We start from the raw sequence: 27,832 nt of genomic DNA on the forward strand, positions 1-27,832 counted from the left end.
TCACTTCCTCTTAGCACCTCTGTAGGCCTTCAATGTAACATCACCCTGCAGAACAGACTACACAAACCCAAGATGTGCAAGCTGATACCTTGGAGAGGCAGAGAAGGAACAGAAGATCAATTTTTGCTCCTGGCACTGCTGGAACTACAACTCAAATACAAACGCATGTTTTGCAACTTCTTCACTTTTGCAGTTTGGGCTTGATGGGCAGTAACCCTGTGGAATCAGTCCCTGGGCTCCAACTGAGTTCAGCTTAAATTTATCATCATCCTCTATGTATAAACAGTGTCGTTAGACTTGTACTCCTAAAAATAACATCAACCCAGTCCAGGGCCAGGCTCTGCAGATATAGCAGCTTCTCTCTTATAAATATTTTTAATATTTTTTTTTTTTATTACAAGTAGTCCTCACCCCAGGTAATGTAACTGACGCAAAGTACCTGCACACATGCAGCCCCTAGACTTTCACAGAAAGCCCAGGAGCAACCACTCTATAAGAGGAATCCTACCTCACAGCAAAGTAGGGGAGAGGGCACATGGGCAAGACAGCCTAAACGTGGGGGAAGAGTTATTTGGAGTAAATACAATAAAAAGGGGTCTCAAAAACTCTTCATATAAAGGATCAAGGAGGTGAAAACAAAAAACTGGTTCAAAAACATGTACAAAACTGTTGGAGACCAACAGAAAACTCTGCCAAAAAATTAACTTGCATTTAAACCAGAAATCAATGGCATCACACATTTTTGTTGTTAGAAAAAGAGGAAATCTGTGTAAAGATCAGCATTTATAAAGAGTTAATCATTAGCTCCAGAGACCAGCGTAATTCCCATGAAGTCCTGATGGAAGGGGACCTCCTGCCACAAAGAGTTTTGTTCCAGACGAGTCGTAGCAGTGGGTGTAAACAGCATTTGGGAAGAAATTTATGTCAGAAAAATAATTCCTCCAGGTTTCATCATGATTCTGTTAAAGGAAAGTTCAGAGTGTTATTTTTGCAAAAAAAGAAAAAAAAAAAAAAAAAAACAACCCAAAAACTTGTTTCACAAAAAGCAGAAGATGGCTCCCAGAGCCTAAAAAGGGATCTTTGCTGTTAATACTCCCTGAAGGTTCAGACAGATCAACGTGAAGATACCAGAGTTGTCCTGAAACTTTTTCTAAGGACGTTTGGGCCCGACATAGGAGCTAAGAAGGTGAAAGGTAGGAAAGGTACCATGTTTCATTAGCTTTTAAAGTGACATCACAATCATACAAAAGATAATGGAGAGAAGTTAGACAAAACCATTAACTGCTTTATGATAACATACAGGAAATTGAACTCAAGTGCCTGACACGGCATTACCTCAGGAAGCCAGTTTTAAAACTGCACACAAATTAAAAATCTCTAAGTACCACATTAGAGTAGCACAGTTTTAAAGGAACACAGTGTATTTTGTGTTTGAGGTTGTGAAAACTGAAATATTGCATTCAGAAATACCTTGATATAGTTAATTTATAAATCAATGCATAAGAACAGTCAGTAGTCAGCATGCCTTACACACAAGCAACCAACCTTCAATACCTTTCAGAAGGCTTTTTTTTACAAAGTGATGCTGCAGCACTTCTTGCTTTTCATGATTACAGTTATCAGGTACATGATCACTGCAGCTGGGATGCATTTCATACGATAGCTCCTGCTACTACAAAAAGAACCAGCTCTTGAGCACTAAGGCACGAACTCACTCCTGTCTAAAGGGCCTCCTACAGCCTCAAGCTACTCACCAGCCAGCCTTTCCCAGTAGTCAACTTCAAAATTTCACCTCCTCCTAATTTATGCTTCTGCCCATAGCAGCCACGTGCGGGCTTTTCATCCAGGAACCTCTGGGCTCTGATATCATAGAACAACAGGGAACCTTGCCCCGTTCCCACTGTGATGATGTGCTCGTAGAAGCTCACCGATCGAATACCTGTCAAATAGAGAAGGGACATACAATGCAGTAAGGAAAATGGGTGATATGGCTCTGCAGTGCTGCTGCTTGATGTCTAGTATTTTCTTTAACAGGAACTACCTACCAGTATGCTCTACAACATACAAGTTCCCCACTGCTATGGAGCAGTGCAGACTAAGCCCACTGATGCCACTGAAACAGCAGTTTCAATTGCCTATACTACTTCCCTTCTCTGCTGAGGCCATCAGTTATACTGATAGCGTACAATTAAGAAGCTCCATTTCTCAGCAGGCCACAGCTCTGCCAGACAAGCAAAGATCATAAGCCATTTAGAATTAAGAGTGGCTTTGTTCTATATGCCGTGAGCTTGTAAGTGAGCACACCATGAGCAACTATGTGGCAGCAGAGGAAAGAATGTCACACTGGTTTCCTCCATGAGCTCACACTCTATCTACCCACTTGTCAGACTGTTAAGTGACATGGGAGAAAAAAAATTGCTGTCCCAGCTGCTGCCAAGTGCATTTTGCTAAGCAGCAGGCTAGCTATAAGCAAGTGCAACCATAATAATCACTAATCACTTTGCTGCTATGATACATCAGGCTTTTAAATAATTTGGAAGCTATCTCTACCCAAATATTCAGACACAAGGATACATTATTCCTTGTGGCTGGCACTTTTAGTACTTCACCCAGCAATGAAACGACTAGGAATCCTGCAACCTAAGCAACACCAGGTCCCGCCAGTACTTGGGAAGCTACAGCAAATTCCCAATACAGACAAAACTTTTTGCCACATCTGAGTCACGCCATTAGATGGAGTCAAAGAGTAGATTTTCTTTTCACAACATCTAAATCTGGTGTCTCAGCTAAACAAGGATCCCTTGGAAACAGTCTTGGGGATACACTGTGTGTACAGATTTGCAATTTGCAAGATGTCCTGTCATCTGACCTCTATTTATTGTGTAAAAGGCTTGTTCTGTGTAAGCACTTTATCTCAAACAACTCTTCTACACAGATTAAACCGCACCACATCTATCTTTTTCCTTATTGCACAAGGTGTCACCAGGTTATAAACCCTGGGGCTTTTTAAGCCTTTTTAAAGTACCACTGAACTACAGCCTAAACAAGCATTCAAACAAGAGGGGAAAAGAATGAGTTATGCCACCTACATCCATGTGCCAGCTGCTGTCACCATACCAAGTGGGACTGAACAGCACAAGATTTAGAACATACTGGAATATACCCAGCAGTACACGTGACAGCAGACACCCAAGAGGTGCAGAGGCAGCCAGGGAGTTTCCCCTTTCCCTCTGTACAGAGTCCTAACTAGAAGCACACCCTCATCCTTCCACCTCCATAACCTGATGTTACATCCACAGCCAGCAGCATCTGTGACACACACTTAGAACAGGAATGACCACATTGTCAAGCTCCAGATGCGAGGTGAAGTTTTGGCTGCAAGCTAAATACATGGGAAACCACTGAGCAGTCTCACACCTGCTGAAGCAGATTTACCAGATTCTTAAAAGGATCTACATTTTAATTCATAAAACTACAAATGCACCTGAGGAAGTTGAGAGAACTCCCATCACTCCCATTGCAAGGGCCTGGCTCTGGCAAATACATGCAGAAAGCTTTAAGCCCTCTGCAGTCAGCAAGAGCAGTCACTTGGATAAGCAGAAAAAGGCACAAGAGGAAAGCTTTTCTTATTTTTGCTTCAGAAGTGCTCTTGACAAGCAACTCAGCAGAACACTGATTTAACAGAAACAGATGATGGAGTAGGCAGGCAGGTGGTGTACATTTTTCAATGCAGTTTATTAATAATGAAAAAAAGGCTATAAAATGCAGAACAAGTGTGGCTCTTTCTCTAATCAAAATAATTAACTGAAGGAATCCATCAGGTACCTGCTACAAAGAGGATGTTTACAACAGGCTTTCAAGTGCATCACTTCCAACTGGCTCCTGAAGGGCTGAAGTACCTCAGAATAATCATTTCCATCAAATTAAAAGCACAACCTGTGCCTAGCACTGATCATGGTATGCTCCCCAACACAGTCAGCATTCTACCACCTGTGGACTGGGACTATTTGGGTCAGCAAACTGAGTGTTGCTACTCAGAGGCAGGGAGGCTCTACACATCCTGGAAGGAAATAAAAGCACAGTAACGTGTCCTAAATGAGGAGCAGACACAGAGCCTGTGTCACACAAGCTCTGCCTCTAGCATTAACATTGCTGCCTTCAGGATATAAAGTCAAGGGCACGTGATACTGTGCTGCATGCCAGTGGAGCAGAAAGCAGTTGTTTTCAGAGATCGGGAACCAGAGTCCAGGGCCTGCACTTCTCTGTACAGCTGCCAAGAAAAGCCTTCTCATGTAGTAAGAAGTACAGTGTACCTGTACACTGGCGATCTGAAGTTAATGTGGGTTTATCACGTTCAGCAGGTGCATTTGGAAGCTGAAAGTGCATTCAGGGAATGCTTCAAAGCATCAGATTTTAGTCTGCAATCAACAAAGAGCCTATTTTCTAGAGGTACTGCACTGCTCCAAGTCCCAGTGAGATCAACAAAGTTGAAACACTTGGTATCTTGGGAGTTAATATTACTTAACTGCCTCCACCACCATGACAAACAAAAAAAAAAAAAAAGAAGAAAAAAAGGTCTGCCTACTATGCACAACAGGAATGAGTGTTGAGCAAAGGCTTCCTCCAGACATAACTGGGGATGCCCCAGCAATACTACCATGATCATGCCCCCAGCAGGGATAATCACGCATGCAAGGCAGCAGCTTTCAGCCACCAGCCAACACTGGACACCACTCTCCAGTGTCTATTTCTTCCTGATGACTCTGAAGGATGACAGCATCAGGACCTTGACACAGCCCTCACAAACAGCAGGTTAGGACATGGGCTCTTGCTGCTAAAATTCCAGGTGACAACACAAGCTGGTGAAGCACCTCTCCTCATATTATATATATTTCTCCCATGCCTGAAAGCAGCAAATGCTGGTGCTTATCTAGACAACACTATTAAAACTCCAGTAACCACTGATTCGGAGAAATAAAATAAAACAAATCAAATACCAACAAGATCCAAAACCATTTCCACATGACACTCCCTGTGTCTTGTAGGACCCAAACCACAGGAAGCCCCCTGCTTCCCGTGGGTGTATACCAGTAAAATCCAAAACCTTTTCTACAAGACGCCCACTGCATCTTGCAGGACCCAAACCACAATAAGCCCCCTGCTTCCTGTGGATGTATACCAAACGGACTCTAGCAGCTGGGTATACACCTTTACCTATGAGATTTCCTATCTCGATGTACAGAAGGCTTCCAAACCTTGCATACGCTTACCAAACCAACCCAATTACCAATTTAGTCTTTATGCAAGATGCCCCCTGCACCTTACAGAGTAAACAAAAGAACAGAATTCCTTTTATGAAGATGGTCCTTGTCTGCTTCCACAGTGATCCAAATGAGTCGAGGGGTCCCTCCGGGAAAAACTCCGAGGGCCCTAGGGAGCCCTGTCCTCAGGGGGTCCTGCAGCCGAGCAGAGAGGGTCCCATCTGGGGTGGCAAACTGATTCGAAAAAATCTCCAGGAACAAACTTGCCAACAAAGTTTTCAAGCTGACAAGCAGGTATTCTTTACTGTGGCACCAGGAGACATGGGGGATAACTCCTCATAATGTGTGTCCCCCAACTGCCACACAAGCCGTCCTTACATAGCCACTGGGCATACATACACATTCATGAGGCTACATATGGATTACATCATTTTCCAGAGAGTTCCCCTCATGCGTACAGAATTGTGGTGGTGGTCTCTGAGGGCCCTTTACTTCTTCCAACAATCTTCATCACTCCTGGCAGCCTTTGAAGCACATGCAGTAGATGTTCATACCAGTTTAATCGGTTCGTTAGCACTAGAGACATAATAATCCTCCTATCCTCCTACTTATCAGTTAGTTTAACTGTAGCCCATCCTGGACACCTGCAGTTCCCAGATACCCCTTATCCCTGTGTCCTGTTCTTCTAGACTGTTTCTCTTAAAACTATGCCAACTATAATGATTTATCTTGTGAGAATTCTCAGTATGTTCTCCATCTGTACTCTATTTTTTTTCCTCTATATATCCTGCACCCCAGTAATTTTCCACTGCTACTGTTACAAAGCCACTACTGTTACAAAGCCATCAAACTTAACATTACTTAAAACTAATACTAAAGGTTTCTATATTCCATTTTGTGATTTTGTGCCCCTTTGTCTCACCACATAAATAAAAGTTTCCTAATCTTTGCCTACATGTATTTTCTTCTGATAACTTGCCCAACCAAGATATGGATGCCTAGAGCTAAGCTGTGCAAAAAACTGCAGTATATCAGTCTGGGATTAATGTAGTTTAAAATGGGCATCACAGCATAGTGCCTTCTCATGCTTGAAGGTAAAGGGTGTGGGAAGAAGCTTATGCTACCACGCACCCTGCGAGGCCCTATGCTTAGCCGTGGTCTAAGGTTTAACTGGACATACTGCATCCACATCAGAAAGGGAAAACATTGCTCAAATCTGCAAGCTTTTAAGAGTCTCAGTCATGGCTTTAAAATTACAAAATAAGCATTCACACCAACACAGACTCCCATATGACAGCACAGAGCAGACAACATGCTTTTTTCTCCCAAGCCCAGAGCAAAATGCAAGAATATACAGTATCAATAGTGGTACAAAGACTGGATTTGCTTTGAAGATGAAGTAAAACAGAATATGACACAGTAAAATCAAGTAGAATAAAAATTAACACTTCTAAAAGTTCAGTAATGTTTGGAGGTATACAATTCAATTGATCATAAAAGCACTGATGTTTTCTATCATTCGATTTCAGAGTTGCTTTCACATTTGGTTTCTTGGTTGCTCAAGGAATACTGTCAAAAGCAAAACCTACATATACTATTAATAATTTAGTCTACTGCATGAAAACCTCTCCCTGCTTATTAAAAGCGTATCTCACTGCTGTCTTAATAGCTACTTCTGCAAGCAAACCATTTGAAGCACCCTTTTACAAGTTTCTTACCGCTGCCTCGTTCTTTGGAAGAAACGGATTTAACACTGTGAGAAGGCTGCCTGGGATCCAGAAATGAGACGTGTGCCTGTGATCCTACTGCGTACACTGACCACTCCTGACCATAAGCCAAACACACGTTCTCCCTGCAGTATGGCAACTTTGTGGAAAGTAACTGGGAAGAGAAGAAATAAAAAAATCAACCCATTATGAGAAAAGAGCAAGATGTTAATAGAATAATTTTGTAAGCTATGTTCAAGGAAGTTGAAGTGAAAAAAAACCCAAAATGCATCTGAAAAATAAGTTCCCTACAAAAACAGAATTAAAAAAAAAAAAAAGCAACAACCTGAGCCAGAGATAAAAAAAATGAAGGCGATGGGATACCTTACCTGAACCAAACTGAGATGATGAAGGCTGAAGCCAAGTAGTATGCAAAGAACAACAGACATTTTGGCAAACTGTTTTACACCTAAGGTGCTGATATTTCTTCAGCCGCTGTACAGAGACATCAGCTTTCAGATGAAAAGGCTTACCTCATACACCTGCATAGGTATGACTGGGTTTGATCTGCACCTTAAGCCAATGCAACTTTCTCTATGAACTCTGCAAACAAGTATCCATCATACTCTATGCAAGAGTTCACTTGAGATCACTCAGAACTGGCAGGAAGTTAAGAGCACTTCCCACCCTCCAAAATAATTGAGAGCTGGGAGTTTCCCTCCTGAAATTCTAATTTTTAGGACATTTTATCTTACATAAAGCTTTTCACCTTTTTACCAATGGTGCTGCTTTTTTTGCAAGCATTTAAAGGAGACTGAAGAACAGTGAACAGTCTTAACTGCTAGGCAATTTTCTGAATTTAATACCAACAAACAGAAAAGCACCTTTGATAGTGTGTGCTCTGCTTTCCAAAGATGAAAATACCCATCCAGGGACACAGCTCCCAGCTCCTATAATAAAAAAAGAGAATTAGTTTCTCTATTATAGATATCCTTACAAACTTACACTCTCCACTAGGCAGGCTGAATACTCCAATTGAACTTGTCCATAAACCTGTATGTGCTTATCAAGATACATTTTCACTTTATACTTACCTTGATAGAATGCAATACAGTACAAAGGTGCCACAAAGAAGAAAATAAGTAACAAAAAATAACTTTCAAAAGTATATGTCTTGTCAGACAATCATGTAACAAATTATTAGACAGCACAATCTAGAGGGAAGAATTCTTTTCAGCAGCTCCTACACTGATTCTGACCTTGAAGCAAACATTTATTTCCAGGTACTACTCTACTGAGAAAGCTATATGAAGTTTCTATTACACAGGAGTAATTAACAGTTATAGTGAAAAATAAAGCCTGCAGAAGCACTACACTTGTGACAGCACACCCATCTCTGCTTCAGACCCTTGCTGTTCTTTGAGGGCAGAAAGAAAAGAAGTTGAGGATGAACTGCTACTCCCATTAGTAATAACGAGAGATCAGCACAGGGGAGGTTAATATTTACTGTCTGCCAAACCCAACACTGAAGCAGGCACTTGTACCTGCCCTGTGTGTCAGCCACCTCACCCGTTGAGCAAACCAGGAAGGATTCAGGCACCAAACAGGAACTGCCTGAATGTCAGCTGGTCTTCACAAAAGGGGAAGGAAAGCAGTAACAACACTCAAGAGCATGATTCAAGCTGCAAGAGGTGTTTTGGTGCTTCATCTGCTTCTTCTAAACACTCCCTCTCTCTCCCTTTTAGGATGCAACAAAATCAAATCCACAGGAAAATTGTTCCTTCTGAAAAAAAAAATGATTTATTTTTCCCCCTACTGAACTTCCCCACTCACCTGGGGCAGAACAGACATAGCAGATGAAGGCGACATGATAGAGGTGCGAAAGGATCAGGGGAAAAGAGATTAGGTTGCTTCTCCAATTTTTTTTTTTTTAATAACTTTTCTCTTTTTTGAATAAATACAGGCAGTTTCAGGATTTCTCAACTGGCTTGCTTATCTTACCTTATTCTTATTGTTGAAAGCCAATGCTCGGACTTTGCAGTTGTCTGGATTGGTGTTCTCCTTTGGGATATCCTTCAGAGCCCTGTGTGTTATGTGGGCATACACAGGAACTTGCGAGAGATTATGTCTGGCATCACTCTTGGACAACACATCCTCTGTGACTTCCCAGAGACCCATCGAACCATCACGGGAACCTGAATCCATAAATAAATGGTCCACAAATAAATAATCCACCTTATATATCTCACATATAAACCCCCCTTTTAAAAAAAGGAATAAACAATAGGATCTGAAAGAAAGGATAAGGCTAACTTAATCTAACTGAACACACTGTTGATGCCTATATATTACTTATTATTAACAAAAATGTGATTTTACTGAGCTGTAAAGATCCTAACATTGTGAACTCACTGTCAGATGGTTTGTCTACATGGCCTCCGAGCAGCAAGACGACCTCATCTGTTTTCAAACTGATTGTGATGCATCAAAAAACACAATCCTGTAGAATGATCACCACTACAGATTCACACATAAACTCTGGCAACTGAATAGCCCAAACATTTTGCCTGGGTTACCAAGGCGAAAACTCACAGTCCGTTATACCAACATGAAAAACTGCCAAGAAAGCTCAGTTGTGTTTTTGTCAGTTTCAGTTCATTTGATTTCTACCAGTGTGCTTATGGATATGTACAGTGTGTGGATATGGATATGGACAGTGGGATTGAGTGCGCCCTCAGCAAGTTTGCCGATGACAACAAGCTGTGTGGTTCGGTTGATACGCTGGAGGGAAGGAATGCCATCCAGAGGGACCTTGACACGCTTGTGAGCTGGGCTGATGCCAACCTCATGAAGTTTAACCATGCCAAGTGCAAGGTCCTACACCTGGGTGGGAGCAATCCCAGACACAGCTACAGGCTGGGCAGAGAAGAGATTCAGAGCAGTTTCAGGACTGCCAAGTCCTCCACTCAGCCAAGTGAAGGACGTGGGAGTGTTGGTTGATGAGAAAATGAACATGAGCCGGCAGTGTGCGCTCGCAGCCCAGAAAGCCAACTGTATCCTGGGCTGCATCAAGAGAAGCGTGACCAGCAGGTTGAAGGAGGTGATCCTGCCCCTCTACTCTGCTCTCACAAGACCCCACTTAGAGCACTGTGCGCAGCTCTGGTGTCCTCAATACAAAAAAAGACATGGAACTGTTGGAACAAGTCCAGAGGTCACAAGGATGATCAGGGGGCTGGAGCACCTCGTACACAGAGACAGGATGAGATAGCTAGGCCTGGTCGGCCTGGAGAAGAGAAGCTGCATGGAGACCACAGAGCACCCTTCCAGTGTCTGAAGGGGACCTACAAGGATGCTCAGGAGGGATTCTTCATCAGGGACTGTAGCAATAAAAAAAGGGGTAATGGGTTTAAAGTGAAACAGGGGAAGTTCAGGTTAGATATAAGGAAGAAGTTCTTTACTGTGAGGGTGCTGAGGCACTGGAATGGGTTGCCCAAAGAACTGGTAAATGCTCCATCCCTGGCAGTGTTCAAGGTCCGGCTGGACAGAGCCCTGGGCAATATGGTCTAATGTGAGGCATCCCTACACATGGCAGGTGGTTGGAGCTAGATGATCTGAAGGTCCTTTCCAAACCAAACCATTCTATGACTCTGTGATTAGACTATTAAATTTACAGGCTTTGGTACAGCAGAGGGAATAAGATGCAAAAACAGTTAAGCAAAACATCTTGTTGCAATTCAGGTGGCCAAGAACAACAGAGATGGCTTTGCCCCCACGCAGCTGGAGGTCATTTGCCACTGTCACCTTCTACAGGCAAATAAAAAAGGAGCTCCCTAATTGCACTTGCATAGCAGCAGACAGCACATGACACAACATCCTGACACTCAATTTACGTGCTGATGCTTTTTAAGGGCACCTATCTTGTTTGTTATGGAGTCTTAAATACTCAGCAATAGAATTTCTAAACATTTTTACATACTTTATGAGGAAGCTGTCCCCTTAATAGCCCTAGCAGAGGAAAAAGTCACTGTATGTAGTTCAACTAGTTAGCTCTGAAGTTAATGAGAATATCATGTTATCCTAGGCTTTTGCCATCCAGGGAATTATTCATTCCATCTGAAGCTTTTGCTATGGAAATCTTTGTTGGCCAGCCAGTACAACTGAGTGGACTGATACATTCTCCCTCCAATATGACTGCTTAGTCAAGAGTTTCATTATATGGTTTCGGACTACTGAAATGCACTGCTGAAGGGTCTATAAACAGAGCCCTGCCTCATTCTTTTTGAGGCTAATACAAGCAAGAGGCATAACCAAGCCCCATGTCCTATTCACACATGCTCAGCAGTTTTGAGGGCAGTGAGAAAGTACACTGGCAAATCCCTCAACCTCAGGCTGTATGATCCGTGTGGCCTGCCATTGGACCAAATGATCTTTTGTCTTCCTGTAGCATTTAAACTGCCCCAAGAAAGTCACAAAAAATTTGCATTTAGTGTCTTAATTCAGGTAATGGTATTTGCTATACCCTTAGTGTTTGGAGTTCAAGTATTTGTGTTCCACATTTTCAGATACGGAATTGAAATCTGTAAGATTAAAACACTGTCAGAAGTCAGTTGTTTCTTTCCTCCTGATTAAGATGAGCAAAGTTCTGAAGAGCTCAGTTTAGCAATCAGACACAATAATTGCTTTCAGCAAGTTTCCCCTGGTGTCTCAGGTCTGGAGTCAAGAGCCTACATCCTGCTGTAAGCATCCAACAACAGAGAACACAGCAGTCTTCTACTCACACCTCCACCCTTCAGCATGTAGAGAACGCCAAGAGCAACACAGTTCAATCTCACATCCTGCACTTCTATTCCATCAGATCCCTGTTTCCCTTGGCTGTCTGCAATAATCTCTGATGTTCTCTTCAAGCTTACTAGGCTGACAGTGTATTTCTGATGCAGCTACTTGGGTTGGATACTTTCAAGGATCAATTTAAATTCAAAATCAAATTTCAGGATTAAATTTTTGGGGGTTTTTCTTGGGTGGGTGGGGAGGAATCTTACTGAAATAACAACTGAGGTATTTGCTTTTTATGTAACGCTGTTATGATTTTGTGTAACCTGCCGTTTGACACCTCCTTGTGCAGGATACTACACCCTGTCATCACAGGAAGATAGTAAAGTGCTAAATTAATGCAACAATATATTAGCATTGCTGCCTTTACCTAAGTAATATTTTGTTATTACTTGAAGCTGCACCAATTATCAAACTAGTTACTAAAAAGTAAATAACTGACCTTTTCTACTATTTCTACTGTATTAACTGCCATTGTATACATGCATACACGAGCACATACACATGCACACAGAGCTGTACTGACAGCTTGACAAAACAAATTTGAGTTTTTGTTAATTAGCCCTTCAAAGGATTTCAGGAAACTAACACTGCTCTGCTATGTTCCAAAGTTATTAACTCATAACCAATATCCCTTCTCTCTTTCTTGTGTAGGACCCTTCCCTGTAACTCATTGTGTTTAGAGATGCAGCAGGTTTTGCCGTGAGAGGAAAGACAGGAATATTCCATCTGATACTAGAAAAGTCAAACCTAGGCCAGGACTTAAAAATGGAATGAAGTGAAGCGCTGTACTAAGACCAAGTACGGTTTAAATAGCCATGGTAGTTCCAAGTGGTTTCAAATGCTGTAACAAAGGCGTGTCCATAAGACCTATCAAGTGCTGTGCATCAGCGTAAAATCATGAAGGGAAAAAAAGAAGGAAAAAATTGACTTTACCAGAAACAGCCATAGTGTCACTGATCCATGCAATTGAAAATATCCAGTCCTTATGTCCATCCTAAAAGGAAAAAATGACAGATTTTTCTGTCTCGTTATACTTTAGAGTAGTTTCAAAGCAGAGAGCTATTCCTCACTCTGAATTTTAGCACAAACTCAGAAGGACAGTTCTACATTAAAAAAAACACATCCAGGTAGGATCCCAGTATCAGCTGGAGCAGCTGGAAATACACAACAGTAATGTTAACTTGATTTGATTTTGAAGTGTATTATTGATAGAGAACACTAGGTTACAGAAAAACAGGTCTCTGACCAATGAAAAGTTGATCTCAGTTCTAAGGACCTGTGTTTTCCATTTTGAAAGCAACATGCTTTACTTCTAGAAAATAGCTATGTCCCTACTATAAAAAGTAACATAACCTTAGCTCACAATATATGACCTACAGATTAATTTTTCAAGAATATTATTTCAATTATCTTTTATTTAGAGAAACCTGGAGGGGCGGAGGGGGGAAGACCATAAGGCTTTAGTTCCATTTGAAAAGCTGAAAAATCATAGCAGCACAGAAATAAATAGTAAAACACATAAATCTTCAGGCTTGAGTCTTTCTGCAGCAGATTATCTGCTATTGCAGAAACTCTGACCTAACCTCTGCCATTAACATCTATATGAAGTCCAGGCTGAAGAGGAGGAATAAGAGAGAAGCTCTTAGCGACACCACCATATTCATTTCAGCCTTTTTTAAGACTGGCTATTTAAAAACCATTCACAATGTTTCAGAAATATTAGCAGTACCAGAGTCTATCAAGCTTCCATAAGCCACTGGGTTAGAACTAATCCTCAAAGCCAAGTTCCACCTCTGGAATAATACATATACAAGTGAAATGGACAGGAACCTGGCTGACGGTTGATTCCCTCTCATGACTGAGAGACATAAAGTATGTTGTCAAAGTGTATTAGGTGGAGTATACCTGTTTATGTTCATCATGACTGTTTGTTGGAAAGAGACAGGAAAACACAGGTGTGCAGCTGTTCTATGACCTTCTCACTCTGCTGAACCAAAGCACCTGGCCAACGCTCTCAGCGTGGACAACAGGGAGATGATGAGAAGCTGCATGGCCCCATGAATAAACAGATCTGGCATAAAGCCAGTTGTTTTTCAAAGGGTAAAAAAGCAGGACCCTCTAGTAGCTGACCCCGAAGCCTCATCTATGTGTGTAGGAATTTTCCCAGTTACCTAAGACTCCTGGCATCAGCTACAATGGGGCTTCCCAGCTGGAAGTGTGGGCCTGAACGATGATTCAGTAGCATTTAGTGATGTATTTCCTCTTAATCACTATTCTGTCTAAGCAGTAATGAGTTGATGCATTGCTAATTTTCCTCTGTACTTTACTTACATATATCTGATTTGCTTTATTGTACTTTTTTACTGTATATGAGAGATATATATTCGATCCACATTAGTGTGCTTGCTTAATAAACTGTGCATGTTATACAGCTATTGCGTGGTCATCTTGTTGCATACCCTGCCTGCCAGCAGAACAGTAAGCTGCACTGGAGAAGAGGAAAATTAGACGAACTTGTATCATCTATTCAATTTCCCAAAAGAGCTTTTTCACTAAAGCTAGTTTCAGAGGTCATCACCACAATTAGACTTTAACACTTAGGATTCTGTAACATTTTCAGTGCTTAAAAGTAAACTGCAGTAGACCTGAATCAGCGTGAAGAAGAAATCTGACTTAGAACCCTGAGAATCTTCTCACGTGTTTGTGTACGTACTCATATTTGAGACAACTAGGAATGTTTTCAAGCATTTTGAAATTCCACTACAAGACTCCCAAATCTGAGCTTTGTTCTGAAATTCATCACTTCAAAGTAGAACTTCTTGTAGGTGACAGAATAAACTTACATCTCCCACACAGACAGGATCGAGTGTAGGCAGACGATAAACCGCAAGACTGTTGGGGTTGTCTCCACCGGTGGCCAAAAGGGTCCTGGAGGTGTTGAGCTCAATGGCATGAATACCGCATCCCTGCTGGTTCACCATGACGGGTTCACGATCTTTCAGAATAGGAATCTTGGTAATTTGACCAGTCTGGACATCTACTACAAATAACTGGGAAAATAAACAAACAAAAAACAAAACCAGGAGATACAAGTTATGACTGAACAAGCCAGAAAAATGAGATGGTCAAATACTGTCCCTCTTTTGAACTGATATTCTTTACAAGTTGGAATCCACAAATGCTGCAAGTATGGCTGAAAAATGCATAAATTTCTTCTTAAAACAAGTAAATTTAATTACAGAGGGGTTTATTTCCATTTGGTTTTCACAGTAATGGAAGAGGAGAGATTTGTCATGGGAGGTTTCCCATTTAACAAAGCCTTTGAATCTGAAACTCTTTTCACTGTTCAATACTGTGACAAAACAGTATTGGTTTTCTGTTTCTCTGTACCACAGTGAGAAAGATACTCACTTCAAAACAGGCAGTAAGCCCTAGGGGCTTGTCACGACTCTCCTACCTCCCAGGTAAGATATCTACCATGAAGTTTTTGTTTTGGCGAACACACACTTCATAAATTTACATAACTGGAGTTTGTCTTCTGGAAATATAGAGAGATTAGTAATTAAATACAGCAACCCCAGTGAAAACATCTGAAAATAGGCATCTAGCTACATACCTCATCCCACAAAAAAGTTGGAGCTCTCTGTCATTGTCCCCTTGGCAAAAAAAAAACCTCAGTTAAAGGCTTACAACTCTTCAGAGAGCATTTCACCCAAAGTTATGTCAGGTAAAACATATAACACTATGTGGTTAGAGTCTAAACCAGAACAAAGGTTTACATCACCTGACAAACTGCACTTTCATTTGGGAAGGTCTTGTGTTGGATCATTTCAGAGATGATGTTACGAGGGCAGCTGCACTACCAGCGAAACATATATAACAGAGGGCACAAAGCCCTGTGAAGGGTTGTGAGTGAAGTGAGGAAATGGAGGATCTGGAGCTGACTTGGCACTAAGAAAACTGATGTAGAATCCCAGCCCTGAGGTATAATTAATATCTGCCTCCTAACCCCCAAGTTCATTCCTTCTATCACCAAGGTCTCTGGAAGTGAACTGAAGATGGAGAAGACACTACCACCAACAACAACCCAAAACAAACCAACCAAACAAACCCACTTCAATGCAATTAAAAAAATACAGACCTGTCCTGGGTCCAGTAGCAGTCATTTTTCTCCTTCTTAGTAGCTGGTGCAGTGCTATGTTTTTTACTTTCAGCCTGGGAACAGTGCTGATAACACTGATGTTTTTAGCTGTTGCCCAGTAATGTTTACTCTGACCAGGGACTTTGTGAGTCTCATGCTGTGCCAGCGAGGAAGGAAAGCCAGAAGGAAGCAGAGACAGGACACCTGACCCAAACTGGCCGAAGGGGTATTCCGCAGCACATCATGCCCAGCATAGAAGCTGAGAGGAGTCACCTGGAAGGCCCAGATTGCTGCTTGGGTTGGGCACTGGTTGGTGCGTGATGAGCAATTGTATTCGCTCCCCTTGTTACTTCCCTTACCATTATTATTATTAGTGGTAGCAGTAGTGACTTTGTGTTATACCTTAGTTACAGGACTGCTCTCCTCTCAGCTCATGGGAGTTACATTCTTTTGATTCTCCTCCCCATCCCTCTGAGAGCAGGGGGAGCAAAAAGCAGGGGAGTGAGCAAGTGCCTGCATGGTTCTGAGTTACCAGTTGGGCTTAAACCATGACAGCTCTTTGTGGCACCCAACGTGGGGCACAAAGGGTTGAGATAATGACAGATGTGAAATGAGCATGTCTAATTGTATTTGTGATACGTATAGTTTCAGATTAATAGTCACTCATCACAATGCTGACTTATTGGCTCTCAAAGTTGTTGTGATTGATCTCACAGTTTCAGCATATTGTACCTTACTTAGAGCGGGTATTTGTTGTGTTAGTGTTTATCAGCTGGGGGGGGCGCCTGGGCTAAGGTTCTTGTTTTGCTGTACTTTATGGCAATGACTATGGCAATACAATAGATCATTGATCATGAAATTGGTCTGGCTTGCATTCCCAGTGCAGTCATCACCTCTATACTTTGGGAGGTATATAATGGAATTGTTTAGCAATTACATACCATATTTTTCCTCCTTGGGTGGTAAACCTATGAAGGCGACATTCCCTTACACCTCCAGCTCCCCCACCAGACTATTCACAGCATCATTTGAGAGTTCTGAAAGTTTTGGATGGCCTCTGAATACCCTTGAGATCTGCCTGCTGATTGTGATGGGGATCACCATGCTGGCACACATACAGAGCATGTTCTACCCACGGTCAGGTTGTTTGATCTTGAAAGTTAAGCAAGTTCAGGTTTGGGTCTGGTCTAGGGTTAGATGATAATACAGGAGAACAAAGAGATTTTTCCCCCAAGGCTGGACAGTCATGAGTGGCAGGGTGTGTGGGCAAGTATCTAGGCCAGTGGACCCCTCCAGTCCTTTAGAACTTTACCACTGAACAACTGCAAAATCCAGAAAAGCTAATAAAACACATAAATGAGGTGTGTTGTCACCCTGGTCATACCAGAGAGGGAAAAATCATGACAGTGTGCTGGGGCTTGGCCTATGCCTACAGAGCCCTGTTCAACACTATCCAGCATCTTCAAAGGGAAAAAGATGTCTCTGGATCTGATGGCAAAGCAAGAGACAATGCAGCTACTCCCAACTCCAAGAACAGCAGCTACACCAACCCTAGTGACAAGTACAGCAGCTACTCAGACTCTTAACTGCAACAGGCAATGCAGCTACACCAACACCAGTGACAAATACAGAAGCTACTCAAACCCCAACAGCAAGAGACTGCTGGTGCTACTCAACCCCCAAGCACAGCGGCTACACCAACCCTGATAACAGATGCTGTAGCCACTCCAACCCTAGTGGCAGACACTGCAGTCACTCCAACCACAGTGATAGTCACTGCAGCTAAACCAAAGGACCAATTTGTGCTAATATCAGTTGCTCCTGTGAGCAAGGGGAAAAGCAAACAACAGGCACAAAGAGCAACCTGTACAGTTAAGAAAGATGTAGAACAAACGCACTTACTACAGGGGACAGCACCTGAACAAGAGTTATTATTATGTGAATCAGAGGAAGAGGATGAAGAAGAGGTGACTTCTTGACCCTGGACCTTGACCAACCTACAGAATACACAAAAAGATTTCATATATCTTCCAAGTGAGCACATTGTCACCTGGTTGCTCCAACGCTGGGACAATGGGGCTGACGGTCACAAACTAGAAGGTAGGGAAGCCAAGCTGGGATCACTTGCTAGGGAAGGGGGAATTGACAAAGTGCTTGCAAAAGAGAAACAGGCCCTCAGCCTTTGGAGGTGTTTTTTTGCAGCTGTGAAGGAAACATTTCCCTACAAGGACAATGTTATGAGTCGTTCAGCCAACTGGATAATGGTAGAGAAAGACATCCAGTCCCTGAGGGAATCAGCCATTCTAGAGATGATCTATCATAGGCCAGATGCTGGGAATGCATCTGTGGATCCAGATGAAGTCGAATGTACACAACCCATGTGGCAGAAACTTATACGGAGTGCACCATCATCAAGGAAATTGTTCTGAAATGGTTTGTTAGACATTTCTAGAAGGACAGAAATCTAGAGGTTCTTGGAGAGAAGTTACACATGCAAGTTTCATTAGGTGAACTCCCACAGACTGCAGATCTGTTCTTTAAGAACTGTAAAAAAGAAAATTTAGCAGCATAACTATTATTCTTGATCTACCAAGCTATCAAAATATTAATGTCAAATCAAAACCTGATACTATGTGGTGTGTTAAACTCATTCTGCAGAGAAAGCTGAAATCTACTCATTCCTATTTCTGGGTTGCATTTGAAGTATGCATTACCTTCTACCCAAACTGATGTTCCTTGGTAGGCAGCAGTCCTGCACAAACAGGTGACAGGTCCTACAGGGACTGAACTTTTGTGTTTAGTTCTGTATTTTGCGTGCAGGTGTGGAGTCAGCCAGCAGCTGAAACGCAGGTGAATAGGAAGGAGGCACTTCTCACTTTTCTCCCAGGCCTTTCAATGCAGTTCAGTGACAGAGACAGCTAGCACAAAAACCAAAGCACACAGCAGCCCCTCTGCCCTAACCACATCCGTGAACATCAATACCTGCACTACAGGACCAGTAATTTCCCTTCCTCTCATCCTCCTTTGTCCTTCCCCTGTGAGTGCATATCCTCTTTTCCTCCTCAGCATTTCTTTCCAGCAGAAACATCCAATTCCACCCCCTATCCACCTTCAACTACTGAAAAATAAGCCAACCACAAAAATCAACAGTTAAATACCTAAGATTAATGATTGCAGGCGTCATCTGAGTGTTAAACTGGCATCAGAAGAGCCCATAGGAAAGCACATCCACAGCTCAGGATATCCATGGACCCAGAGTAATTGTGCTTCAGCTGCAAGAGATTCATATTAATTTTCCTATGGGAAGTTTCCAAATTAAGGTGTTCTCAGAAGCAGCAACAGGATATATTTCTTGTAGTGTTTTCACCTACTCATACCCCACTCTAATACACTGTCAGCCCTTGAACTGCTTTATCATTTTCTCACTTTCCTCCTCCAGTTGCACAGCATTACTGCAACCAGAACAGCAACTGTTCTTACAGCAAGAAACTTTGCACAGTTAAGGGGCCTGGCTTTGTAGTTTCAGCTGCAAAGTTATAAGCAGTAACCTCTCCCCTTGTTTGGGAAGGAACTTAGCACAGTGTGGGCAGTTTAAAAACAACCACCACCAACCTAGAATAAAATAAGAAAGCACTGTCTACATATGCTAGTGTCTTGCATCACCTGGGGCAGGACAGGAAGCCAAAAGCTCACACTTGCATCAGATTGTCAAGAAATCGTCCCTGCAAATCCAGCCAACAGAAGCCAACAGAAGCCAAATAGTTCCTGGATGCTTCTAAAGCAGAAACAGGGAGAAATGTTAAGGCAGGCATCCAGCTAAAAATGCACAAAATCTGAATACTGTTTTAGAGTAAATACAGTACAAATTATCCAACTGCTCTTAAACAAGTGCAGCCAAAACTGCAGCATACAATGCCACAGATCTGAACAAAAACCTTCGCTTGGCCTGCTTTTTCCAAGCAAACAGGTACTTTCACCACTCTTGAAATAAGTACACCTGCAAATAACACCAAACCAGCCTGGAATCAAAGAGTCTACAAAGTCCTGATAGCTCAACAATACATTTATTGGTTTTCTTTCTCTGAATCAAGAATAACAACTTATTTTCCAGCTACTCATTATATAGACATTGAAAAACAGCCCCAAAAACTTCTCCTGGATGCAGTGAACTGCCATCAACCTTGAAAACAGTGAGCTGTGGATATCTGTCTATTGATTTTAAGTTCTGCAGACAATTCAGTTATACCTGCTAGCAAAATGTATGTATGTCAGCATGCCAAATAACATCCAGGATTACTAAACCAGGATCGCGCTGGCCAACTGCTGCCAGAAGTCCAAAGACCACACTTCATCTGTGAGAAATGGAGCAGACTCAGCTATTAAGTCCTCTGCATCACAACCTTGTTCTAACAAGGAAACAGGCTGGAGGACATGACATAGAGAAATCCATCTTCCTGTATTATTTTAAGTAATTCAGATGTACAGCTTGCAACTGTGCCCCCTGCACTGGGTCTGGCTGAGACTGAGTTAATGTTCTCTATAGCAGCCACCACAGTGTTGTGCTTTATACTGGCAGCTACAAAAGTATTGATAACACACCAGTTTTTGGCTACAGCTGAGCAGGGCTTGCACAGCATCTAGGCTGGCTCCCTAACATTCCCCCTCACCATCATGCAGAGGATTGTCAAGACCTTGGAAAATCAGACAAATTATTTTGCTTTCCTTTGCTTCGCTTCCCTGTGCATTGCTTTTGCTGCCTTTATCTTGACTCATAAGGTTTTTGCATCTTATTTTCTCCACCATTCTGCTGAGGAAGAGAGCGAGAGCAGGTTGATGGGCACACGGCCTCTAACCAAGGCCAACTCAAGGACTAAGGCAGACACTAAACATAAGCACCCTTCCCACGCACCTGTAACCGAAAGCACTGACTTTATACAACAAGACAAAAAACAGGCCTCTGAAATGCCATTTCAAAGCAGCACGTAGGCTCTCTCATGTCTTCCACTGCTGCCCCTGCACACAGAACCTCAGAGGAACAGGCAGCCCGGTTCTTGAATTAGTTGTAGGGTGGCAACCTGATCTGCAGCATGTTTTTATTACACAAGGATGGGCATGGATTTACAAGGCATAAAGAACATGCATGAAAGACTGCTTATTCTTAACAGAAGAAACATTCACAACATGCTGTGTGCCACAGCTCCTCACGTACTGTTCTCAGAAATTAACTGGCATACTCTCGTCATTCATGCTAATGTTTGAAACAAAGCAAAGAAAAACTCACTACCTTGCTAAAAATAGAGTCCCTAAGACAGAATCGATCATGATGAAGTTTCACAATTGGCTTAAACCGATCTTTGAGAATCCACATGCTTCTTCCTCACCCACCCCAACAGTCCCACTACCCTTCTGACAGCAGCTAGTCCTCAGGTAGCTGCAAGGTCAGCTGGATCCTATCTCTGTCTTTGGTGGAAAGTAACCCTACAAGAAAACCTGTCTGAGCAAAAAACAACTCATCCTACTGACTCCCCAGCCACACGCACGTCAGTGACAGCGAGAAGGTGGAAACATCCCATAATACAGCTGCAAAACTTCTCACCAGCTGAACCTGGTCACAGAAACTTCCCCATCAACCAAGCTGCAAAAATGACATCACTGTTCTCCAGATATGTTTTTTGCTAATAAAGGCAAGACAATACTTACAGTGTCATTACACCACTACTATGGCTAATCACTCTGAGTGGCACCATTTGATTTTTTGCATTTCTCAAGTCTTGCCCTTTACTCAGATTTTTATTTTTTTTATGTTCATAAAATGCTTGGCATAATGTTCTTCCATGTTTTTGCAATACAGATTTATAGTATATGCCAAGCCTCGAGAAACATGAACTCTTTAAAGACTAATATATCAAGCTTCTATGTCCCCCTTGCAGTGGGGACCAGAACAAACAATACTGGAAAGTGTCCTTGTCCATGGCAGGTGGGTTAGAACTAGATGATATTTAAAGTCCCTTCCACCTCAAACCATTCCATGAGTTTATGTCCAGCTTTTCATCCACCAGTACCCCACAAGTTCTTCTCCATTGGGCTCTCTCAATTCCTTCATACCCAGACTGTATTCACCCCAAGTGACACCACTATCATAGAGAGAATTTTGTAAAGTACATCAGCTGTTCACTAATCTTAGGAGAAAAACTACTCACAGGTTCTGCAGTACAGGTGACACAAGTGGGTAATGGCCTCAAACATCCTCCTTGAAAGGATCTAAAGCATTACAATTGAGAATATAAAGAAACCGCCTGAGAAGTGAGCAGCATTAAAAGCAGCCAGTTCACAGAATCATAGAATGCTTAGGGTTGGAAGGGACACCCTCCACTAAAACTTCACTGACTCTGTATTTCCAGAGCCAAGATGATGCAGTCAGGCATTCCACCTTGCTATGAAACTGAAGCACTACTAGATAATAGGCTAGTCACTTTGATTTCACTGAATCTGTTCACTGCTAAAATTGTATTTGTTGGTTTTTATTTGTGCCTTGCCCTCTGTGTTTAATTTCAGGAGGCTGGGAGACAGTTAACACATGTTGACAGATGTCAAAGAATGGAGAAGTGAGAGACTTCAGCTGCCTGAGGGAATCTCTACCATCTACACCATACCTGGCACAGAAACTACCAGGCTCTGAAGACACACATGGCTATCATATGCAGTTGATAGAAAAACAAATGCTCTTGAGACAAGAAACAACACCTGGCTATTTACGTATATGCCACTAAAGAAGAGTGAATGGAAGTCTCAGTTACAGGCATCTGAGGTTTATTTACAGAGTTTCTGTCACTGTTTAGTGGACTTTGAATGCAGTTACAAACTGCAGGAGCTTGACTTCTCATTTCTTCCCTGGGATCAGAAACTAACAGTCTTCTTGATTCTTCATTACATGTGCAAAGCCAGAAGATCTGTTAACTTGCAGAGCAAGCAGAAACCATCTTCCCCATAGGGAATACATATTCATGGATGGAAGAGCAACTGTGCACCATATTCTTATCACTACAGCCCCAGAACAAGACTAGGTTATAATTGTATTATATGCATCAAACAGATGTGGGATCTCTCAAACAAATTTGAAGTCTCTAAGACAAAACAAGAGCTGGTGATTTACAGCATGGCACCCAAGGTAACACATGAATCAGCTAGCACTCAGAAAGCAACCCATTCATGCCTTGGAAAAGCTGAAAACAGAATAGAACATTCCATAAATAAGTTTTTAAACACAAATACACCTATCAGGCCTGCCTAAAAAGAATTAAAAATTAAAAAAATTATATTCCAGGCGCTTATGTTCTTAAGCAATTAGACACTAATAAGTATATAGGGAATTATTTAGAGTTTTTGTATATTTTCACCCTTAACTTCACAATTAGCAAAAGAATTATGTCCTGCACACAGAACTAAGGGGAAAGAAGCAGCTTCAAAATGATTATTCAAACTTATTAGAAGCTGCTTTATTCTTCATCATTTCCTGAAATATAAAGCAAAAAAAAAAAACCCTATAGCAATCTCATGTTCAGTGTTCTCACTGCCATAAGCTGTCTCCTACGTAAACCTCAAAGTTTTTCTAAGAAGCCTGAACAGAAGATGCTGATTACAGACAGAATCTTCTGAGATTATCAGAATCAGCATTTGGTAATTTAGATGCCATGGTGACACACCCTAAATGCTTGCACCTCTCAGAGGTTTGCCCACTCATTCATTTGAATTCAGAAAACGTTAAGAAGCCCATTGCATACAAGATTTAGAAGATCCTTGCAAGCATGAATCTGGCCTCAGAAAAGCACAGGTGATGGTGTTTGAATTTTTAGACACTTGAATGCTTGCACAGTTTTGGTAATTGTAAATTTATGAGGAAAAGTGGGCACCTTTAAAAAGGACAAATATTTGATTTACAGCTGGCCAACTGTAAACACCCGAATCCACTGCAGAACAATGTAATTATTTCATACACACAATCATACTCAGGGACATTTTTAAGGCTAAGAAGTTACACCAAATAATTAAATAAGTTATAATCATCATTAAAAACAAGTGAAATAGAGAGCTCCATAGTCTCTTCAATGTTTATAGTGACTAGTACTGTCAGGCGACTAAAAGCAAACCTACTCCTCTATGACAAGAGCATATTTTTGTTTTGTTATTAAAAACAGTGAATCCTTCTGGCACAGCATCGCTAAGGGCAGTTTTTAAATTAAATGTTAAAAGCTCTCATAGGCACACTCAAGCTTTGATTAAAGTAACTGCTATGGTTTGTATTTTTCTGTTGCATTAACATAATAATTATGTGCAACTCCAGTGCAGCAAATCTCATTCAAGTCAACCACATTGTTTAATATTTACTCCCAACGTAAATGCCACAACTTCACATATGAGAATTGGCAAAGGAATTATTAGGTCGCTTACTCAGGAGATGAGAGAGAAAAATCTCATAATTAGAGTGTAGGGTTCAACGCTCTACTTGTTCAAATGTGAACACAAAGAAACTAAGCTAAAGCTATTACAGTATTCATAATTCATACACAATCTTTCAAACTGCTGAAGTGAGTTCTTTCATAATCACTATATTTTGCTTAATAAAAGCCAAGGCCCACCTATAATGTTAAGTCTAGCTGTGGAAGCACACACTTTGTTGCAGCATATGCAGTGGGAACAACGATGTGGTTGAATCCCACTCCAGTTCCACAATTGTTTCGGCCCAAACAATTTTCTGCTAGGTTGGGTTAGTAACGCACTTGCCCATTTATCTTTGCTGCAGCAGCGCTGGAACTGCAGAAGTTAGAGAACACAGTAAAACTGCCCCAGCTCTATAAAACACCGTCATCTTGCTAGACTAAACAAGATTTTCAAAAGCGTGTGTTTCAGCAGGAGTTTGTCTCCTGTAAAGCTGTTCCACGAGCAGTGCTGGCTGCTGCCCAGCCAGGACTATGAACACACAGGGAGAAAGAAGGCAGAAAGATTCAATTTCAGGCTTATTCCAGTGAAAAGACTGTTTTGTTTATACAGCTAATCCTTGCTTCTTAAAAGCTACTGCATGAAAGCTTCCCGCTGTGTAACTATGAATAACAAAACATCTGAAATAAAAAAGAAAACAAAACCACACCACTTTCCCTTGCAGGTCAGATCACTGAGCACAGCTTCAGCACTTAAGAATCTTGAGGCAAAGAAGCAGTCAGGCCTACTGACATACTGAGGTTTAAGGACTGCTTATCCACACGTTCCTTACAATGCTTGATTAATTTTTTGTGTCACTAAGCAGATTCCAAAAAACAAATCTGGGATTTTGAAACTACTTCAATCAGAACTGCATATGTGAAATTGCAGCCTCAGCCAATGAAGTTGCGCTACTTACTCCAGCAGAGAGGCATGATTTCTTTCATTTATTAATCACATAGGACATAATTTTAAAATTCCCCTATCATGTTTCAGATCCAAAGCATCACTGTAAGAGGTTGAGGAGATTTCAATTTTTGCTGAAGCACATGAAGGTACATAAATAACCAAGAGAAGTTATTTGAACACTGAAACCAGATTTAGACTGAAAAATCATGTAGTCAAAGAGCAAAGGATAATCCTGAAGATCTGACATTTACTTTTTACACTAGGAATGTTTCCAGCTACTCTGACAAGTATCTGGAGTTTACCCACTGTTTTGAGTTTTGTAGCAACTTTTCAAATTCATCAGCACAAAACCACATACAAAACCGAACCATGCTAAGACTGACTATAAGAAAAAGAGCAACATCTGCTAGGCAGATAGCTAACATTTAGCAAAGCTAAAAATTATATCTCCATTCTCAGGACAAGAAAGATTCAATCCCACTGCTGCTCTCTATCCTGCAAACAGATGCAAATCGCTCTATGCAGATTAGACAAATGCTGCCTGAGGTACAGACCTGGCGTTTTGGTTCACAGCCATCTGCACAATACCATATTTTCAGATGAGAATGGGTGATGGTGAAGTATTACTCTGATTCAAAACTGTGCAATCACCCCACTCCAACTACTCACTAATATTTTCCTTGGCAGTCTACATACTTTGATTATGGTAAGCATCATTTAGGGATGGGGGTGGCATAATTAACAGAGAGGTGGCACTTACTGTGTTGCATTTTGTCCCACACACCACTTGTCGATGGTTGAGCCACTGGGAGGCAAACACTTTGTTAAGGGTTCCGAGGTGAAATTCTCTCTCCTTCAGGAGGCTGGGAAGCTGCTGGGCTGCATATCCGTGCAACAAGCGGTGATAGCTGGACTCATTCTGCATCCTGACCTCTCTACCTTTCAGGTAGTACACCAGAGACCTTTTCACTGGGGGAAGCCTTTTCCTTTTGGGAACTGATTGATCCCACCCATACTGTGGAAAACAAACAGAAATGAGATAAAGCTATTAGAACAAACAAGGCATGACACTTCCAAACTCAAAGGTAGTCTCATGGAAATACTGACATTTTCCAAGGTATCTGTGGAGTACCATACACAAAAATAAACCCGGAAATGCCTACACAGCCTTTATCAGCGTAAAATCTAAACAAGCAACACTGTGAAGATATTAAAAACAGTCCACACCGGTTTGGCACCGCTGAGACGCCAGACTCTTATAGTAACAAGACGGAACCGTCAAGGAAGCCCGACAGACCCCCAGCGTGACCTCGGCAGGTTTGAGGGGGGTGACTCAGCGGGGACCACCCGGTACCGACCTCGCCATTCATCGGTCTCTTCCTCTGCCCCGGCATGGGGCAGCCCTGCAGCATCGCTCAACCCGGGGGCACAGGGGCCGCGGCCGTTATGGGCCGAACGGCTCAACCCAACGGGGGCGGCGCGGGGCGGCGGGAGGTCAGGTGAGCTCCTGGCGCCAGCGGGGCGGGGAGCAGCGAGAACTGCATCGCACCGGGACCCCCCCCAGCACCGGGAACGGGACAACTCTTCACCCCACCTCATATCCCTTATACAACGGGACCCCCCCCGCCCGCCCCAAATGAGCACCGGGACACGGCACATCCCGGTCAGGGTCACCCCTTCTCCCAGGAACAGCCACGCTCCCCCCACACCGGGGACAACGGCTTCCCCCCGCACCCCACATCACAGACCAATTCCCGCGCCCCCGACCTACCGGCTCTCCTTGGAGCCCCCCGGGCCCTGCGGCAGCGGCAGCCGCCGCTTTCCGCTTCCTGCTAACTGTTTTCCGGGACATAGTAGAAGAAGGAGTAGGAATAGGAGAAGGAGAGGCCGACAGCCGGGTCCGGGTCCCACATGGAGCAGGAAGGGTGGGCGGCCGCCGCGGGACGGGGCATATAAGCGCGGGAGCCGAGCCCGGTCGCTCTCTCCGGCACAGGCCCCGCCGACCGCGCGTCACGACATCTTCCACACGGCTTTTTTCATTTTCCCCCTAGGCTTTACGACAGTCGTGTCGCGGCTTTACGGCAGCTCCCCGTCCCCGCCCGAGAGCCCTGTTTCCTAGCAACAGGAGGAGGCAGAGCGGCCCCCTTTACGGTTGGAGGGGAGTGCCCCCTGGCGGCTGGGGGGCGAGGCGGGGGGGGGGGGGGGGCGTAGGACGGCCCTTTTCTTTCTTCTTTTATTGTTTTTTTCTTTTTTTCCTTCTTTCTTCTATTTTTAAGCAGCCGAAGCTGGACTGGCAGGGAGACGAGTTTAAGTTAGCAGCCTGGCTTCATCACCTGGCTCCTCCATGGGGCTCTGAGGGCTGGGCTTCATAGAATCATAGAATCAACCAGGTTGGAAAAGAACCTTAAGATCATCAAGTCCAACCATTACCCCAGCTCTGCCAAGTCAACCACTGAATCATGTCACTGAGGGCCTCATCTACATGGTTTTTGGATGCTTCCAGGGAC

General features: G+C 42.7%; 2 protein-coding genes across 2 annotated transcripts in view; one reads left to right on the plus strand and one right to left on the minus strand.

The window, feature by feature from the left end:
- NUDT2 (nudix hydrolase 2) overlaps nucleotides 1–27,832 on the plus strand; it is a 414,951-nt gene that overhangs the window by 306,600 nt on the left and 80,519 nt on the right. The window lies entirely within an intron of this gene.
- Nucleotides 765–27,378, minus strand: DCAF12 (DDB1 and CUL4 associated factor 12). The gene is made up of 9 exons (XM_061369006.1): nucleotides 27,097–27,378; nucleotides 26,086–26,340; nucleotides 14,644–14,850; nucleotides 12,734–12,794; nucleotides 8,969–9,162; nucleotides 7,852–7,917; nucleotides 6,980–7,142; nucleotides 1,755–1,939; nucleotides 765–959 (listed from the first exon to the last, which is right to left on the minus strand). The coding sequence occupies exons 1-9, from the start codon at nucleotides 27,175–27,177 to the stop codon at nucleotides 801–803; spliced, it is 1,371 nt and encodes a 456-aa protein (XP_061224990.1). The 5' UTR covers nucleotides 27,178–27,378; the 3' UTR covers nucleotides 765–800.

The sequence above is a fragment of the Neopsephotus bourkii genome, unplaced genomic scaffold (genome assembly GCF_033783945.1).
Source record: "Neopsephotus bourkii isolate Nb327-2 ecotype Australia unplaced genomic scaffold, CSIRO-AGI_Nbou_v1 NB_1471, whole genome shotgun sequence".
Taxonomy (NCBI): domain Eukaryota; kingdom Metazoa; phylum Chordata; class Aves; order Psittaciformes; family Psittacidae; genus Neopsephotus; species Neopsephotus bourkii.

Excerpts from the sequence above, each read along its gene's own strand:
- DCAF12 (XM_061369006.1), bottom strand. The coding sequence starts at position 27,177 with ATGTCCCGGAAAACAGTTAGCAGGAAGCGGAAAGCGGCGGCTGCCGCT. Across the intron at positions 12,795-14,643 it reads ATCCTGTCTGTGTGGGAGAT|GATGGACATAAGGACTGGAT; the intron begins GTAAGTTTATTC and ends TTTTCCTTTTAG. Across the intron at positions 7,143-7,851 it reads CAGAGCACACACTATCAAAG|TTACTTTCCACAAAGTTGCC; the intron begins GTGCTTTTCTGT and ends TTCTCTTCCCAG.